This window comes from Zingiber officinale, chromosome 9B (assembly GCF_018446385.1).
Source record: "Zingiber officinale cultivar Zhangliang chromosome 9B, Zo_v1.1, whole genome shotgun sequence".
NCBI lineage: Eukaryota > Viridiplantae > Streptophyta > Magnoliopsida > Zingiberales > Zingiberaceae > Zingiber > Zingiber officinale.
The window spans coordinates 81101841-81120288 of record NC_056003.1 but is presented as its reverse complement, the minus strand read 5'-3'; the positions used below and the strand labels follow the sequence as shown (position 1 = coordinate 81120288).

At 41.4% G+C, this 18448-nt stretch overlaps 1 protein-coding gene across 2 annotated transcripts; it reads right to left on the bottom strand.

Annotated features, from left to right (window-relative positions):
- Nucleotides 1-13: 13 nt before the first annotated feature.
- Nucleotides 14-6097, bottom strand: LOC122024362. 2 transcript variants are annotated; one of them, XM_042582975.1, is made up of 8 exons: nt 4881-6097; nt 3778-3896; nt 2218-2820; nt 1840-2140; nt 1527-1692; nt 990-1095; nt 786-903; nt 14-684 (listed from the first exon to the last, which is right to left on the bottom strand). In XM_042582975.1, the coding sequence occupies exons 1-7, from the start codon at nt 5877-5879 to the stop codon at nt 786-788; spliced, it is 2412 nt and encodes an 803-aa protein (XP_042438909.1). In that variant the 5' UTR covers nt 5880-6097; the 3' UTR covers nt 14-684. The 2 variants fall into 2 exon arrangements, with proteins under 2 accessions (XP_042438909.1, XP_042438908.1); XM_042582974.1 differs by having other exon boundaries at nt 14-903.
- Nucleotides 6098-18448: the final 12351 nt, after the last annotated feature.

Genomic DNA, 18448 nt, shown 5'->3' with positions numbered 1-18448 from the left:
TCAGTGGTCTTCCGGTTTGTTGAGCAATTACTGAGTTCATAGATCATATTAGTGTAATGCAATTGTGTGCGATTTTTTTTTCCTCTGATCCTCCTCGTGTAATAGTTGGGCCTGGGGTAGAGTTCTATAGGAAGTCATGCACGTGTTCATAAACAACAATTTTTTTTTTTTGTGTTGGATATCTTCTTTTGCTTATTTGACTGCTAGCATGCTATTTATGTGTGGCTTATGGAAGTTTTGGAATTGGAACTCAATCTGATTTTATCGAAGGAAATTTTCCTATTTTGATTGGGCTCAGATCACTGCGATGATAGGTGTGCAATGCTATAAGCTTTTGACATTGTCTCAAACCAACTCAACTCGGGCACATAGGTTACAAGCACACTGGATAAATAGTCGACTTGATAAAATGAAGTAGAGATACGCCTCACAAATAAAGAAAGATACAATAAATATGGCTTGATAATTTGATAGAAATGATGATAAGATAATTACTAATGCATTTCCCTTGCACCTCAGCGACGAGAAAGTGCCATTTTACATGTTCACTCAACGTGACTTGGGACATGTCTTGGGTATGCACAAAAGTTACCTACGCCTAAACAAGTACTGATGCACCAAAGAATCTCTCGCTAGTAGAACTTATGGCTGGCTCCCTTCCTTTTAATGTCATCTTCATTGTTCCTATGCAATGGAGTAGGCTCCAATCACCTCAACAATGGGCGGGCTCGCTAATAGAACTAATGGCAGATTCCTTTCCTCTCAATTTAGTTAATTGTCCGTACCTATACAATGGAGTAGGCTCGAATCACCTCAACAATGGGTGCGCGGCACAACGGACACTTACTGTTGCCTCGAACTAACTCGTGTGCACACCGGTTGCAAGTGCACATGTGCCCACATCTGGATGCAACAGGAAAGAATGGTGCATGAGAATTGAACTGGAAATTGATACCAAAGATTCGAAGTAGAAAACAAAAATTTGGAACCTGTAGATGAGAGAATCAATTTGCTTATCACAACAGACGCAACAAGTCCCCTTTCTGACGTGATTCCAGTTTCTTCCATCCAGTAATAAATGCTGCTGGTTCTCGCCTGAGTGAAAAATGGACTGGACATTAGATATGCCAGCAAAATGTATATCAAACTGAAATTATGACAAATAGTTTAAAAGGATCTGTTGTTATTTTGATGCATAGTTAAATGAGGTGAGGATGAGAGAAAGAAGGTGGTAGATCCTTCGACATCAAATCTTTTTGATCACTCAGCTCTCTGTTCTCTCTGATTCTTGACTTTGATATGACAACCAAAACAACTCACAAAGCACACTGAAGCTGCATCGTGGTAAAAATGCTTACAAAATTGAACTTCCCGGATGATATGATGTTTCAGCTAATGAATCTTATGCTTTATCATGGAGAAGATGAAGATGAAAACTCAAGGATGAGAATGAAGTTTTGAACCATGGAGTTTAATTATATAAGAAATGAACGTAGGGATTAAGAAACTAAAAGGAAGTTGCTGACCATGTTCTCCAACAGAACGGTTTAGAACTGCTGAAACCTCTTGCCTAACTGCACGCTGCAACTCTAACTGCATGTCCATGCACGTCTCCAGCATATTCTGCATATGACCCATCACTTGCTGAAGCTTCCCCATGTCAGTCCTTAAACTGTTGATCATATCCCATTCCTGCACCAATAAGAGCAAATCAGGTTGAGATGAGATTTTAAGGTCACAGAAAGAAAGCATCAGCAAATTGCACTGAAAATAGAGACATGATGTAGTAATAAAAGCTTGACGTAAGCACTAAACAAGACTGAGGAGAATATAGCTTACGACTTCTGAGCGACGGATGCTCTGACGACTCCAACTATGATGAACTTCTGCATGCCATAATGGGGGTGGAGGTGGAGTTGGTGGCCGTGGTGCTGGTGGAGCACGCAGTTGCCTAACAGAATCTTGCTGGCTTTGAACCACGTCTGTTTGGTGTCTCTGATCTTGCTCTAGTAACTCATGGTTAGGCATTCCTTCCATGTCCCATTGAAATGGTCCACGTCCCTGCCTTTCGATATATGATTGTACCAAATGGTCTAGACTTTCACGAAATGCACTGTGAAGAAGATTAGACACACTCCTCCTATAGGATGAATGAAAAGGAAATCAAAGAAAGGAAGATCCTTAGGTGAAGATGCGCATTCTAATACGAATGAATACCTGCTTAAGAGTTCCTGAAGTTCCAAATTGTACACACTATCATCTTCAGATGAGATAAATCGATTTGTTATATCAGGATATGAATGTGGACTGCTAAAAGGGTCCGATGATCTATCTTGCCAGTTTGTTTCAGTTACTTGAGGATTGTTGTCATGCCAATTCTCACGTGCTTCCAGAAGATGATCACCTGATCCATCATCTTCAGGTGTCTCAGGAAGCCACTCTTGGTCTAAATTTTCCTGCCAGTCCCTATCAGGTTCATCAGCATGGACATTTTGCTGTGCACTAAACTCGACTTCAACAGCCTGTTGCTGATCAGTTTGCTCGGGTTCTGTTTCACCTTGTAGCTGTTCATCTTCCTGAATTACAGAATCTGTCCAGTGTAAGTCACTGTTTTGCATGCCACTCTCCATTGGTATTTCTGAATCCAGCTCAGCTGTTTGATGGATTTCAACAGGAATACTTCTTGCTTGGAATTGATCAAGTATCTCATCTGATTGAGCCAATGCAGTTGATAGAGTAGTTCCATTTCTGTTTCCATCAACAGATTGGCTGTGCGATTCAGGTGTTATGGTAAGGTCATCTTGAGAGTGAAATTCTTCCCTGAAAATAGTAGTTACCATATTTTTTAAGACTGACGACAACCATCTAATTTTGTGAACGTGTACAAGAACAGTAGAATAGTAATGATATTTTTGTTCTTCTTATAAACAGGCAGTAAACCAACAAATGAGCAAGAAAATGCAAATAAGTTATAACGATTGTTATAGTTAAGGATATATAGCAACATGCTTGGTGTATTTAAATTCTAATAACATGACACATGCAAATCAGGACAGACACTTCTTTTTTGACATGCTAAAAAAATATTTTGTTTCCATAAAAGCACTCTATCGGAGTTGTTAGATAAAAAAATAAGGTACTATAACCTAGTCTTATGCTCATTAGATATAATTACTCATGTTTACATTTTTTCATGTTTACATTTATGAAAGATAGTAAAATACAAATATACAATGTTCCCTTTCCTAAACTCTACAAAAGTATACTTATTCTGTTAGAATGTGATTCCTGATTCTCATCAAACATAAAAATTGGATTCCACTCAATTTCTATTGATGAGGTTTAAGTATTTTGTGACCAATATCCACAACTTCTTCACAACAAAGAAGACAAATTTATGATTAATTTCTTGTCTACATGATTAGGAATGTTATTGTTAGAATTTACAAGGAGTTCGTCACTGATATGGAAGATGCAACTTTAAGTGTGACAAGTTTGCTAATAGTTCAACACAAGGAAAATCATGCATCAGTTAAATAGTTCTCAGTACCACTATTTGGATTCCGCTAAAGATCCCAGAAAATCCTTCTAGCCAGTCAGTGTAAATCTGATCTAAGGTTACCTACTTTTAAAACCAGTAGAGTTGTAGTTAGTTTTATATCATTTTTAGACAGTCTGAAGTTTAGATAATTGTTTTAGCACAAGCAAATGCTCCAAAATTAGTCCAACAAATCCTTGAATTTGTACAAGACAATTATGGCCAACAGGAAATCATACCTGATGCTAGATACAGTCTGATGTTGTCTAAGGTGGATTCTTTCAGTAGCAGCATCTGAATGAAGTTGCCCGTCCTCAATGGTATCACCTATTCTCAGGAAGCTACCTTGGAGCACAGACTGGAAGATGGTTATCATTTAGTTTCGATCACAGTGAAAGAAACAAACGAAGTCAAAGAAATCAACATAAAGAATTCAAGTAACACATCTTCAACTGGAGATTTGAAATACAAGATCTGAGTTTGATACTGTCGATTTATTTACACTAGATGACGTACATGAGTATGATGTAATAAGAATGCCCTATAAACTTCTTGTTAAACTCAAGTAATATCAATTCAAAATTGCATCTATGGTAGATAAACTGAAGAGTTTGCTAAATTACAGGGAATATCATGATCCAACTTCCAGCTGAATAGCGTCAATTATGATACTAGCAGTCACTGATCCTCTACTCTTTTTCTATGCCTCTGTATTCATGTGTCGCGCACCTGATACACAGAGTCAAACACCTACAACTCAATTGATCATGTGTAACAGGGCATTTATATCAGAGACCTAATATCCATATACTCGTATCCAGTTGAGTGACATAACTTGTAAACGATAACACTAGTACACAAATCCCAGTTAGACAAGTTAAGGAAACTCTGCTAAGTTTCAACCCTTACAGAGAAAAAGTTAAACAACTATAGTCTATAGGTTCCACCACCAACTTGTTATCTCAAGCAATTAGGCATGCAGATGTAATACCCCATGTTAAGGGAAGCATCCTCCATGTAGATCTAAAAAAACTATTGCTTCCAAATCTGACACCAATTTATGCAACAAGATTTTTTTGAACAGAATAAATTCAACACAGAATTGAGTGGCTCTGCAAGGTTTACTACAACGTGTTATCTAAAGTAGGATCAGGATCTGTTAACCACGAAGGAACATAACTAGAATCAGCAAACAATTGGAAGAATGATTATGAAGGACTATTTGCTGGGTGTATCCAACATATCCAAAAAAAGAGAGACAAACTGAGAAATGAAAGATGATGAACAACGATCGAAGGGCAATACTTTGAAAGTTAGATAACGAGACCGTGAACAAACTCACCTGTATCTGATTGCGATTGGAGAACTGTGAAACGGGCTGGCGTTCTGACAAGACCTGAAGCTCACTTTCCCTCTCCCTGACATTCCTCATGATCAGATCATGGCGAGCCTGCCTTCCTCGGATACTCAGCAAGTTCCTTCGCGTGGGTTCGGCTCGACGACCTTCATGGTTTGTTACTAAATAATCCCTCTCCCACTCCTCCCTCCTAATAGCCGAAGTGTCCCTGTGCTGGCTTAGAGTCTGCATCCACTCCCTCACCAGCCTTACCCTCTCACGCTCCCTCTCATCGAGCCATTCGCTCGTTGGACTGCCACTACCACTCCGTGGCAAAATTTGTGAAGCAGTGTCTGCCATGGCAATGTCGGTCATCCAACCATTAACAATCCGCCTCTCCCTCTCCCTTTCCCTCTCTCGAACTCCGTCATTGTCAGGAGACTGCTGTCTGCTCGAAACCCTGTCGCCAGCATTGTCAACCTCGACATGGTGATGATTATTATCAGTGGAGATGGGGGATGGCGCAGGTCTTCTCCTCTCCCTGGCCACCGACTCGCCCTCGAGCTCGCGCCACCTCTGGAGAACGGAGGGCGCCCGGGCAGCCACGGGGCGCTCGACCGAGGACTGCGCCCGCCGCGTCTCGCGGAGGAAGGAGGCGTCGAGCATCGACACGGCGTGGAGGCGCGCGAGCGCCATCAGTTCTGATTCCCGGTTCCTCCTCTCGATGTTGGTGATGATCATCTCCTCCGCCTGCCTAGCAGCCCACTGGCTCAAAATCCGATTGTGGCGGCGCGCGGCGGCCGATGACTCGGCTAGGTCATCACCCTCGAGGTCGGATCGCCGACGGCGGCGGGCACTCTGATCGAGGCCTTCGCTTCCTCCGGCACCAGCTGCTTCGTCGGTCTCCTCGCTTGCACAAGCATCGCCGCGGAGGGGGCGGGGGAGCAGCTCCTCCAGTCTCCGACGGAACTCGCGTTCCGACTCCTTGTTCCGGAAATCGGCCATTTGTATCCGAAGAAACAAAGCTCAAATCACACAATCCTCAGACCTCCATACGGACCCCCATGATGATCAATATATAGAAGTGAAATCATGTCAAAGAAGCCATTTTTAGGTCCTTCACTTCAAGAGGTGAAAGAGAGAGAGAAGAGCGGAAGAGGAGGAAGAGACAATCCCTAGAATACGGAAGAGGGAAGAGAGGAACGGGAGAGGAGGAAAAGAAGCGGAGCCTCCGCTCATGTAGTTCTTCTACTTCTAGGAAGAGAACAACACAAATGTGGAGGGAGATCGCGTGATCGGTTCACAAACCGTTATATATATATATATATATATATATATATATATATATATATATATATATATATATATATATATATATTGGGCGATGTTTTGTGCGCAATCGTGAGCGACGCGCAGATGTGACGTTGTCAGCTTGGTTTCCCTACAAATAAAATATTCCTTTTATTCTCTCTCCCTTTCGGGCCTCTGTTCAAAACTTCAGCGGCAGAAATGACCCAAATTAAAATCTCTCTCCCCACTCTCTCTCTCCCATTCGCAACCTCCGTCTCCGTCGTCCAGCCAACTTCGCGGGTAAAAACTGGGAAAGTTTAATATTAAAATTTCCCTCGCCGCTCTCTCTGTCACGTCCCAGGTAGTCCCTACCAGAAGAAATTTCTGCAGCATTTCCCCTGTACGAGTGACAATATGAAACTTCCTACAATGCTCTCAGGGCCACATATACCTCGATCAACACAGCCGGAACAATAACAATATATATAAAGCAAGCACCCACATAGTTTAATAGTAAAGAAAACAAACATAAGCAACAATAAGGAAAACATCTCAAATATCCTACTCCACTACACTCATAAAACTCAAATCATATTCCTACTCAACTACATCCATAAAACTCAAATCATATTCCTACTCAACTACACCCATAAAACTAAAATCACAATGACGCAAATAAAATCAACTCACCTCTTCTGCCGTCCAAGTAGGCATGTAGCAGAACATATCCAAATAAAATCCAACGATAATAAAGGATCATACAAGATCCAAGTGCCAAAACCAGAACAAGTTTAAATAGTATAATAAGAAAAAAAACTAAAAAACCAAACAAACATCCTTGCGATCTGCAGGGGGACTAGCGACTGGAGATCTCCGGACAACCTCAACCTGAAATAGTAATATCAACGGGGTGAGTCAACTCCTCAGCAGGTAACTACTAACATGCATAGTAAGAAATAACTAATAGCAATAATTATGCGTATATATAGTCTCCTGATATAGGAATGATAAATGCAAACTGAAATAAACAGGAGAAAAACTGTACTAACCAGGACTGGTATAGAGATAACAAGGTCATCAGACCGAGAGTATCATAAATCCTGTATGCATGTCAAACATATGTATCCACCAAATATGCAGCAAATAAGTACAGCAAACACAAGCAATAAATGCATCAATGCGTATGATGCCAATGACATGTTCTGGTCACCCCTACTGCCAGTCAGCCATCTCACACACGATGGTGAGACCGAGTGAGTAGAGCTGTGACAACCGTGCAATCTGCCATCACTGCTCCTGAGTGATTGAGTGGACGGGATGCTATCGGAGTACACCTATCCTCCTTACCTCAAATTATAAGTGGGGGAGCTCAATGCTCTCATCTCCCTGAATTAGTCCAGAGGAAGGATCCCTGTCTTGCTACCACGCTGCGTCACACTACCCATGAGTGGACCAGCGGAGCCCTTGATAGAGCAACCTGCTGCAACACACCCTGCCTGATAAAAACCACAAACTCATGAGTGGTTGTATGCGCAGATCCATGTAACTGGCGATGTGCTCAATAATAATGGAGCCAACAATCGCACAACATGCAATCATGCGAGATGATGCATGACACTAAGCATGAAAATATCCTGATCCTATCAATCTCTACCAAAATATGTATTATAGGACAAATTGATCAAATCAATGGTTTAGGTACATAGATCAAATATGGTATAAAAACCTAGATCCTGAACATAATAAGGCATGATTTGTCATTTCCTTAAGGTCATATATAATCAAAGGAACATGAATACAATACTAGGAAATAAATATAGCATGCTCAGGTAATAGATAATGACATACCAATGCAGAAATGAACATAAATATTACTAAACATATCAACATAACATATTAAAATAGATAAGTCAAGGTACCCGCCTTCAATAGAAAGGTCTAATCCGGTCCAAATCCGACGTCGAGATGCTCGTCTCGCGTTAAAGTCCTGTGTTATCAAACATAATGTATTTAGCTATATAGCTAAATAAAAATCTCCAAACCTATTCAATAATATTATCCTTCCTTTATATTTTAAAATCCTTGAATTAAACAAATTCTAACTATTTCACCTTCCAATTAAGATTTGCAACTAGCCTTATCAACCTAAACTTAATTAAATTCAAGTACAATTTATTCTTAACCTTTTCTAGTTCAAATCCTATGTACGCTACTACAAATGAAACAATTAATCTATTTCTTATCTTATCTCAGCGCCAAACCTCTCCGGTTGATCACAACAGATATGGCAGCCGCGGGAATCTATTGCCGGAAACTATGAGTAGCTGCTACAGAGAACACACAGTGATTGTACCACAGCGATTAGCCCATCAATTCAGCACAAGATAAAAATCCAAATACCCAATAAGCCTTACCTACTCGATACCCCTTGTTTCCTCTTTGCCGGCGGCTGGTGGCGAAGAAGGAAGACCCGATGGTGAGGTCTAGGGCATGGGTGAAGCAACTAGGGCTTGGATCTTCGCCTCTGGTTGAAGGCCAACTCGTGCAGGGGTGGCGGTGGACCAAATCTAGGGCACGACGCGATGTTGTTTGGCGCGAGGAGATGAACGGGTCTGAGGGACAACTGTCGAACTGAACTCAGCAATCGGAAGAGGGGGATGCTCAGCAAGACGGAAGAAAGGGGTTGCTGGAAAACAGATCACGCGACGTCGGCGCACAAGGGCGAGCGGCGTGTCCTGATCTTAGCGGTGGAGACAGCATCAGTGGTTTAGGGCTCGACGAGTATGGACCCAATATAGGGCACGCCAGAGAGATTTGGTGGTCGACACTGCTCCGTTCGACGGTGGCGGACTGTGGCTAGGGCACAGTAAGAAGAAGAAGCGAGACCCTTGTGTTGGGATTGATTATGTAGCTAGAGGGGGGGGTGAATAGCTCGGTGCGCTCTTCGTTCTCTTCGTTGCTTGTTTCTTCAAGATATGCAGCGGAAAATACACAAACAAACTACACAATGCTAACACGGAGGGTTTACTTGGTATCCATCTCACAAGAGGTGACTAGTCCAAGGATCCACACCCACTCACGCACTCTCCACTAAGAAATCACTCCTTTTCGGTAACTACCGAAGGCGGAGAAGCCCTACAAGCTCACAGTACAAGAAGAAAGAAAGGAAAACAAATACAAGCAATAACTTACAGGTTTTACAACTGAAAACCCTAACCCTAGCTTTCTTCTTCAGGTGTAGATCTGCCTCTTGACTTGGAAGACCTCCAAGAACCTTCAAGAACTGACGATCTAAACTTTGTAGAGAAGCTCTGGGAGCACAGTGAAGATCTGAGATGAATCGATGAAGCGTTGCCGAAGGAATCGAACGCCTGCAGCTAAATATGACGCCAACGGTCGGATCCCGATCGATTGGAACGCTCCCAATCGATCGGTTAGGCTTTGGATCGATCGACCGATCAATCCAGAGCGCCTCTGTGCTCTCTGGAATAGCTTGGATCGATCAACCGATCGATCTAGACCCCATCACACGAAATCGCAGCTTCCCAATCGATTGCCCGATCAATTGGGGGAATCTGGATCGATCGGCTGATCGATCCAGAGCTGTTCTGTTCGCGCGATGCTTCTCCCCAATCGATCCACTGATTGATTGGGAGAAGGCTTGTCGCAAGGACTCACCCAATCGATCGACCGATCGATTGGGCATGTGCCAATCGATCGGCTGATCGATCCGGCTCCTTATTTTTGCCCAAAAACAAGTCCAAAGTCCCCTAAACCAACATCCGGTCATCCGTGACCTGTTAGTTCATCGTGCCTAGCATCCGGTCACCCTTGACCTGCTAGGACTCGCTCACCAAGTGTCCGGTCAATCCCTTTGACATACTTGGACTTTTCTTCCTCGTGTCAAGTATCCGGTCAATCCCTTTGACCTACTTGGACTTACACCAGATGTCTGGTCAACCTTGACCCATCTGGATTTCCCCGTGCCTGTCTTCACTCACCAGGACTTTCACCTAGCATCACTCACTAGGATTTTCACCTGGCTTCACTCACCAGGATTTTCTTCTGTCTGGCTTCACTCACCAGGACTTTCACCTAGCTTCACTCACTAGGATTTCCTCACTGCCTAGCTTCACTCACTAGGTCTTTCACCTGGCTTCACCCACCAGGATTTTCTTCTGCCTGGCTTCACTCACCAGGACTTCCCTTCTGCCTAGCTTCACTCACTAGGACTTCTCTTCTGCCTGGCTTCACTCACCAGGACTTTCACCTAACTTCACTCACTAGGACTTCCTTTGCCTAACCTCCAAGTTAGGACTTTCACCTGGCTTCACTCACCAGGATTTTTCAGTCAAGTATCCGGTCAACCTTGACCTACTTGGCTCTCCATCACAATCTCCACACATGAACAATTGCACCTGCAATCTCCATGTGTTTTCTACATGTATTGTCAAACATGTATTGTCAACATGTATTAACCATCAAAACATAAACATTAAGACTCGAGCTTGACCCAATTCAAGCTTAGTCAAACTAGGTCAACCTTGACCTGGAGAATATTGCACCAACAATCTCCCAACAATCTCCCCCTTTTTTATGTTTGACAATACCTTATTTAAGTTAGGCTAATCCCATAGCCTAAACCTCCTTCATGCCACTAGGTAATGAAGGCATAAGTTAAACCCTTCATTCTCCTCCTAAGAGGGCAAACTCCCTCTTAGATAATGAAGTCCTAACTTAAACCCTACATTTCTCCTCCTATTGGCACACATCAAAACAAACTCTCCCCCTGAAGAGTTACTCAACGTTGTTCACAACTTCACTCATTGTGATCAACCCGATAATAAAAGTCCCATACCTTTTATTTTCCTTTAACCCTACATTCTTCCCCAATGTAGACAAATGCCCATCCTTGAGCATTTTTAACTTAAACAATGAAGATATCCACTCTCCATTGTATTCCAATACCCAACCTTGAGCATTTTCACTAAAGAAGGTAAAACCACCTTCCAAGGTGTATGAAAATAATTTTTCATGTCCTTAAAGAGTAACTCCCCCTAAAGACATGGTCGTGAACTTCTATCATTATACTAACAATGACTTGGAATCCCTAAACTTTTAGGAAACCCAAATTTAGAAGTTTGAGGTTCAAAAATTCATTATTGAAACCAAACCTCAACCTAAACTTTAATTTAGTCTTCCTCAACCAATCCATCCTTGTTTTCAACATGAAAACACCCTTTTTATGTATATAAATGTATTTTGAGAGGTTAGGAATGATTTCCTAGACTAAACTTGGTTTAGAATGCTGAAATCAGGCTTTCCCAGCCAAAATCAGCTTCCTCAATCGATTGGAGTTGGGTCCCAATCGATTGAACCAGCTTGAATCGATCCACTGATCGATTCAGGAGGGCTGGATCGATCGGTGGATCGATCCAGGAAGCTTCTGTTTGCGAGAAGTTTGCTCTCAATCGATCGCCTGATCGATTGAGACCCTTCAATCGATCGGGTGATCGATTGAATGTCTGATAGTTCTGAAATTCACTTGCGGTGAATTTCAGAAACTCCCCAAAACTTCTCTAAAATTTTAAAAATCATGAAAATTTGTGTAGACACTATTTAGGGCATATATTATCATGGAAAAATAGTTTTATAAGAAAATACTTCATATTTTCAAAGATTTGCATAAACTAGAAAACTTGCAAAAACTTTAGTGTTTTCTTCTAGTTTGTGCCTAACTATTCAATGGTGATTACTATCAAACGATAGCCTTCACCAATGGTTTTCCAAAAGCATTTTAAAACAATTTTCAAAAATCAATATCCCACCATGTTCCTTGGGCTTAATGTACATGACTTGTACATTAGCTTTTCCAATGATGGGAAACCACATAATTATGTGTTTTGATGAACTTAAAACTCAAAAGAATGCACTAAATCAACATCTTGAGTTTTGTTCATCATCCTAACATCTCACTTGTATCTAATGTGCACTAAAACACATACAAGTCACCTTATGGGTCTTTGTGAGATGTAAAGTTTGGTTTTACCTTAATCTAGGGATCATGCATATCTATCTAGGATGTTACTTGTTAATTAATGCCATTTGTCCTTAATAAACAAGGAATTAAAATGATGCATGATGATGTTATGGCATACATCAAAAAGAAATAATTCTCAAAAGAAAATTTCCTATAACTATATGATGTATGGATGACATGACATGGTATTTTTGTGTTTTTCATAATAAGGCATGAGTGCAAACACAAATAAATAAATATGATGTCATGGCATTTGATGGGCAAGCAAAGCATGGCAAGTTAGCATAGATAAAATACCTAGATTACCTATCTAAGTATCCTTAATCCTTAGCTAACTTAAAAATTTAAACCCTAGATTGCCCACTATTTCCCAAGAAAATGTCAAAAACCAAATTTGACATTTCTTTTGCTTTTCCTAATTTGTGCCAATTTAAATTAAGTATATTCCTCAAATTTTGGCACAATTTACTCTTTTAAAGAGTAATCAATTGAGTTAAGGCTTAAATTTGCCTTTAACTTCCTAAGAACATACCAAAATCCCAACTTGGTAGTTCTTATGTTTTTCTCAAATTGTGTCATTTAAAATTTCATCTAATTCTCAAAATATGACACATTTTACTCTTTCCAAGAGTAAACCCTTTATCCTTTTTATTTTCAAAGGTTAATAATAACCTTGAAAATGCTCCTTGAGTGTCAACTTCATCATGATTGGGTTAACTACCCTTCCACTTAGAGTTGACACTCTCTAACCCATCTATGGGGTAGAGAAGATGCTCCTAGGAACCCAAAACCTATTGGCACTCTTTGGATGCTCTAGGTACTCACTAGGAATAACTTCCCTAGATACCTTTCTAGTGACCTTGTTTGGCTTCTTAGAAGTCTTGGTCACCTTTTCTAGGTCAACCCTAGGGATTTCTTTCCTTGTGACCTTTTTAGTGACTTTGTTAGACTTCTTAGAAGTCTTAGTCACCTTAGTTGCAAAAATACTCCTAGGGATAACTTCCCTTGTACTTTTGACTTGACCCTTAGACCTAGACTCGGTTTCATAGCTATATGGAACTCTATGGTAAGAAATTACATCCTTCTTAGCCTTAAGTTTGTACCCCAAACCTCTATAGCCATTGGATGACTTTTGTTGTCCTAAACCTAGGTTTTGACTCTTGGACCCTTGTGTATTATTTGTGATCTTTCTAAGGGTTCTTTCCAATTTATCAAGTCTTGACCTTAAGACTTGATTTTCTCTCCATAATTCCTCAACCTTGGGTCTTTCACTCAAATCTTGATTTTTCTTTTTCTTAGGTAAATATCTAACATCCTTAGGATTACTTCCTAGTTGGTTATCTACCTTCTTAGCCCTAGATTGAGTGGTTTTAGCATGAAGAGCCATATATTTTTCTTTAATACTACCATGCTCCCTATTTTTATGGTAAATAGCATTAAAATGATAAATATTAGAACGAGCATGCTTTTTTACCATTATTTAAGGGGATAGGCTCAATAAATGATACCTTTCTTTTTACCTTGGAGGCTCCCCCTTGAGTCGTGCTTCCTCCATGAGCCTTGACCGCTTTCTTCCCCTTGGGACATTGGCTCCTATAATGTCTCTTTTGATTGCAAGAGAAGCACACAATGTGCTCCTTGCTCTTCTTCGTTGTGGGGACGGTCTCCTTGGGCTTCACTTTGCCCTTTAGTGCCACCTGACCCTTCTTCTTGGCCAATTTGGGGCACTTGCTCTTGTAATGCCCATGTTCCCTACACTCAAAGCATATAATATGATTTTTATTTTTATTTGAAACATTTATACCTTCATGTGTAGGGATGACATCTTCTCCTTTTGATCTGGAGGTAGAGGCTTCCTCTTGATCCGATAATGATGCTCCTCCAATAGATTCGACTCGACTTGTGGAGGTGGAAGCTTCTTCATCCTCTTCTTCTCTTGATCCGGATGTTGAGACTTCTCCTTCTTCTTGATCCGGTGTCACCGAAGGTTGCTCCCCCTCAATCCTAGAGGTGGAGACTTCTTCATCTTCATCTTGGACATGGAACAAGGAGTATGCCCTCTCCTTGCCATCTTCATTTCATTCCTTTGAAGATGAGGCTTCTTGGACTTCTTCTTTGGAAGTTGAGCATCTCTCAACTTCGGAGTCCTCTTCTTCTTGAATTTGATCCACTGAGTCACCTTTTTGGATTCTTCTTGATCTTGTACAGTGGAGGGGATCTCATGAATTGATGCCAATTTGCTCCAAAGCTCCTTGGCATCCTTGAACTCTCCAATTTTTCCAAGAATGTGGCTAGGCAATAGATTGACCAAAAGCTTGGTCACTTTATCATTGACATCACATCTTTGGATTTGTTCTTGGCTCCATTTGCTTTTCTTGAGGACTTTGTGTTGGGTTCGTCGGGCCGCGAAAACCGCTTTTTCGCGTCGCGGAAACCCCGAGTCACCCAAAGCCATGGATCTCGTGCAAAGATTCGTAAACAAAACTTTTCGAAAAACCTTTTTCTTGTACGAGTTTGTAAAAACTTTAGATCTACACTAAAGTTAAGATCATTACCCTTGTAGCGAAGCCCTTCGCGTTCCCGCTCGTCCAAGGTGCCGGATCTCTAGACCGTCAAGTGTACGGTCCTCTAGAAGTATCCACACGAACAATCCTTGATGGAGAAGATCAAACAAAGGTGTGCTAGCACCTTGTCTTGTTCGGCCAAGAGAGGAGGAGAGGGAGAAGAGAGAGCTCTAGAGGAAGAAGATGACTTAATCACACTTGAATGAAAAATGAATATTTTTCATTCCCCACTAGAGTGGCCGGCCACATCTTGGAGGTGTAACTCCCCACATTAATTCCAATTAATGTGGAGACCATTAAGAGTTGTAACCCCCATGAGGTGGCACTCTAGGATGATGTGGATCAACACTATTGGTCCACATCTTGCCACCTCACTAAATGACATGGCAACAAGTGTAACCTCCTTATTTAATGTGGGCCGGCCACATTAAATGCTATGGAGGCTTGTAACCTCCATGAGGTGGCACACATTGATGATGTGGAGCAATCCTATTGGTCCACATCTTGCCAACTCACTAGTGATGTGGCAAAAAGTCAAGTCAAACATGACTTTTTCTCTTCCTCTCAAATCAAGTCAAACTTGATCAAATCTTCTCATGGTTGATCTAATCCAACCATATAATTCAAGCCAACTTAATATAATGAATCTAATTCATTAAATTAAGTTGATTTAATGAGTCATAATCTAAATTAGACTCATTGAATACATGAATCAACTTGAGTCCAACTCAATTAGCCCAATTTAGATTACTCTTAATCCAATATGATTCATCAAATGAATCTAATCCTCTTGGTTCATCATATGAACCAAATCTCCATCTAATTGTCCTTAGTGTGTGACCCTATAGGTTCTTGTAATGTTGGCAATGCCCTAAACCCATTTAGGAGCATAAGTAATGAGCGGTATCTAGCAACACATCATTACTACCCAAGTTACAAGAATGTCGAGATCCGACATCACCTTGTGACTACCAATTGTGACTCCTCACAAAATATATGACATTGTCCTTGTATCCTAGACATCTAGATTGATCAATATGAGGCATAGACCGTGTCATCCTCTAATCAATCTAAATCTTGAACTCCAAGTAGACTCACTCGATCAAATGAGCTCAACATCTAATGTTGACTCATTTGGGCATGACCATGCACTTAGTGGTCTCACTCTATCAAGAATAATGATGTCACTTCCGTCATATAGGAGGGATAAATCCCATCTACATCACTCACATCCCTCCACATAATTTGTTACATACCCAGTAATCGCCTTTATAGTCCACCCAGTTACGGGTGACGTTTGACGAAGCCAAAGTATGTAACTCCTTATATAGGGAACCATGGTGACTTCAGGTCCAAGGACTAATAGTCATACTAATAGCCACATGAGAAAGTATATGACACTCATATAACGATCCATGATACTTTCTCATGGCGGGTCATTCAGTATACATTCTCTAATGTATACCCATGTGTCAACTTGATATCTCCATATCCATGACTTGTGAGATCAAGTCATCGAGCTGACCTACATGCTAGTCTTATTGCATTAACATTGTCCCTGAATGTTAATACTCGACTAGGAATGATTTAGAGTAGTGTTCCCTATATCATCTCACTATCGATTCAACTAATCGATTGATATAGGTATGAACCTTCTACTCAAGGACGCTATTATACTTAGTCTATTTGACACTAATACAATTAAGTATAATAACCAAACAAATGCCTTTATTAATATACAAGAATATGATATACATGAGTCCATACAATCATCAAATGATTGGCTCTAGGGCTCTAACTAACAATCTCCCACTAGCACTAGTGCCAATCAGTATAGGCTCTAAGGCCTAAAGACCTAGTGTGACCATCATGCTTCCTTTGTGCCAAAGCCTTGGTCAAGGGATCTGCGATGTTAGCCTCTGTAGTCTGGAAATCTTCACATCTCCTCTATCGATAATCTCTCGAATGAGATGGAAGCGCTGTGTGCTTGGTCCGCCGGTGTGAGCGAGGTTCCTTCGTGCTATAGCTCCATTGTTGTCACAATAGAGCTTAATCGGGTCAGCGATACCCCAAGTTCGGTGATGAACTTCCGGATCCAAATCGCCTCCTTTGCTGCCTCCGAAGCTAGAATATATTCCACCTCACAGGTAGAACTCTTCCACTCACAACACCACCATTTAAGCAAAACACGAACCCCGATTGCGATCGGTAATCATCCCGATCGGTCTGGAAGCTGGCATCACCGTAACCTTTACGCTAGCTCATCATTGCCTCCATATATCAAGAAATATTCTTTAGTCCTTCTTAAGTACTTAAGAATATTCTTGACCGCTATCTAGTGACTTTCACCGGATCTGATCTGCTCGTCATGCTCAAAGCATACGAGACATCAGGTTGAGTACATAGCATGGCGTACATGATCGATCCTATGGCTGAGGCATAAGGGATCTTATCCATGCGGTCTCTCTCCTCTCTAGAAGAGGGACCTTGAGTCTTCGAAAGACTCACACCATGTGACATCGGCAGAAATCCCTTCTTGGAGTTCTGCATGACAAACCGTAGGAGTACATTGTCAATGTATGTACTCTGACTTAGGCCAAGCAATCTCTTAGATCTATCTCTATAGATCTGAATCCCTAGAATGCGGGATGCCTCACCTAAGTCCTTCATTGAGAAGCAACTCCCTAGCCAGGTCTTGACAGACTGAAGCATAGGGATGTCCGTCCCAATGAGTAGTATGTCATCCACATACAATATGAGGAAGACAACTATATCCCCTACAACCTTCTTGTAGACACAATGCTCATCTTCATTCTTGATGAAACCAAACTGTTTGATTGCATCATCGAATCAAAGATTCCAGCTCCGAGAAGCTTGCTTTAGTCCATAAATGGACCTATGCAGCTTGCATACTCTGCTAGTATGCTGTGGATCTACAAAACCCTCGAGTAGGCTTCCATTCAGAAACACAGTTTTGACATCCATCTGCCATATCTCATAGTCATGGTAGGCTGCAATAGCAAGCATGATCCGAATAGACTTAAACATCGCTACTGGAGAAAAGGTTTCATCATAGTCAATACCATGAATTTGCTTGAAACCTTTAGCTACCAAGCGACCCTTATAGATAAGTCCATCCATGTCAGTCTTTCTCTTAAAGACCCACTTACACCCAATGGGTTTTACCCCTTCAGGTGGATCAACCAAAGTCCATACTTGGTTGGTGTACATGGAATCCATTTCGGATCTCATGGCTTCTAGCCATTTCTCGGAATCTGGTCTCATCGCAGCTTCCTGATAGGTGGTAGGCTCATCCTCTATGAGCACAACGTCATCATGGATGGTCAGACAATAGAAATGAGTATCTCTCAGGCTGACGACGTACCCTATCAGACCTGCGAAGAGGTATGTCTACTTGAACTGGTTGTTGTTCCTCAACTCTTTGTGGAACAACATTATCCACAACACTTTGTGGTTCCAGTTCAACTTCCATCGAGGCATCAGTGCTATTGTTCGCATCTTGAACTTCTTCAAGATCGAACGTGCTCCCATTAGTCTTTCTAGAAACAAAGTCCCTTTCTAGAAAGACCCCAGTCTTTGCCACTGTGTTGACTGGGAATGTAGAAGTAATATCCCTTAGTTTCCTTGGGATATTCGATGAAATAGCACTTGTCGGATTT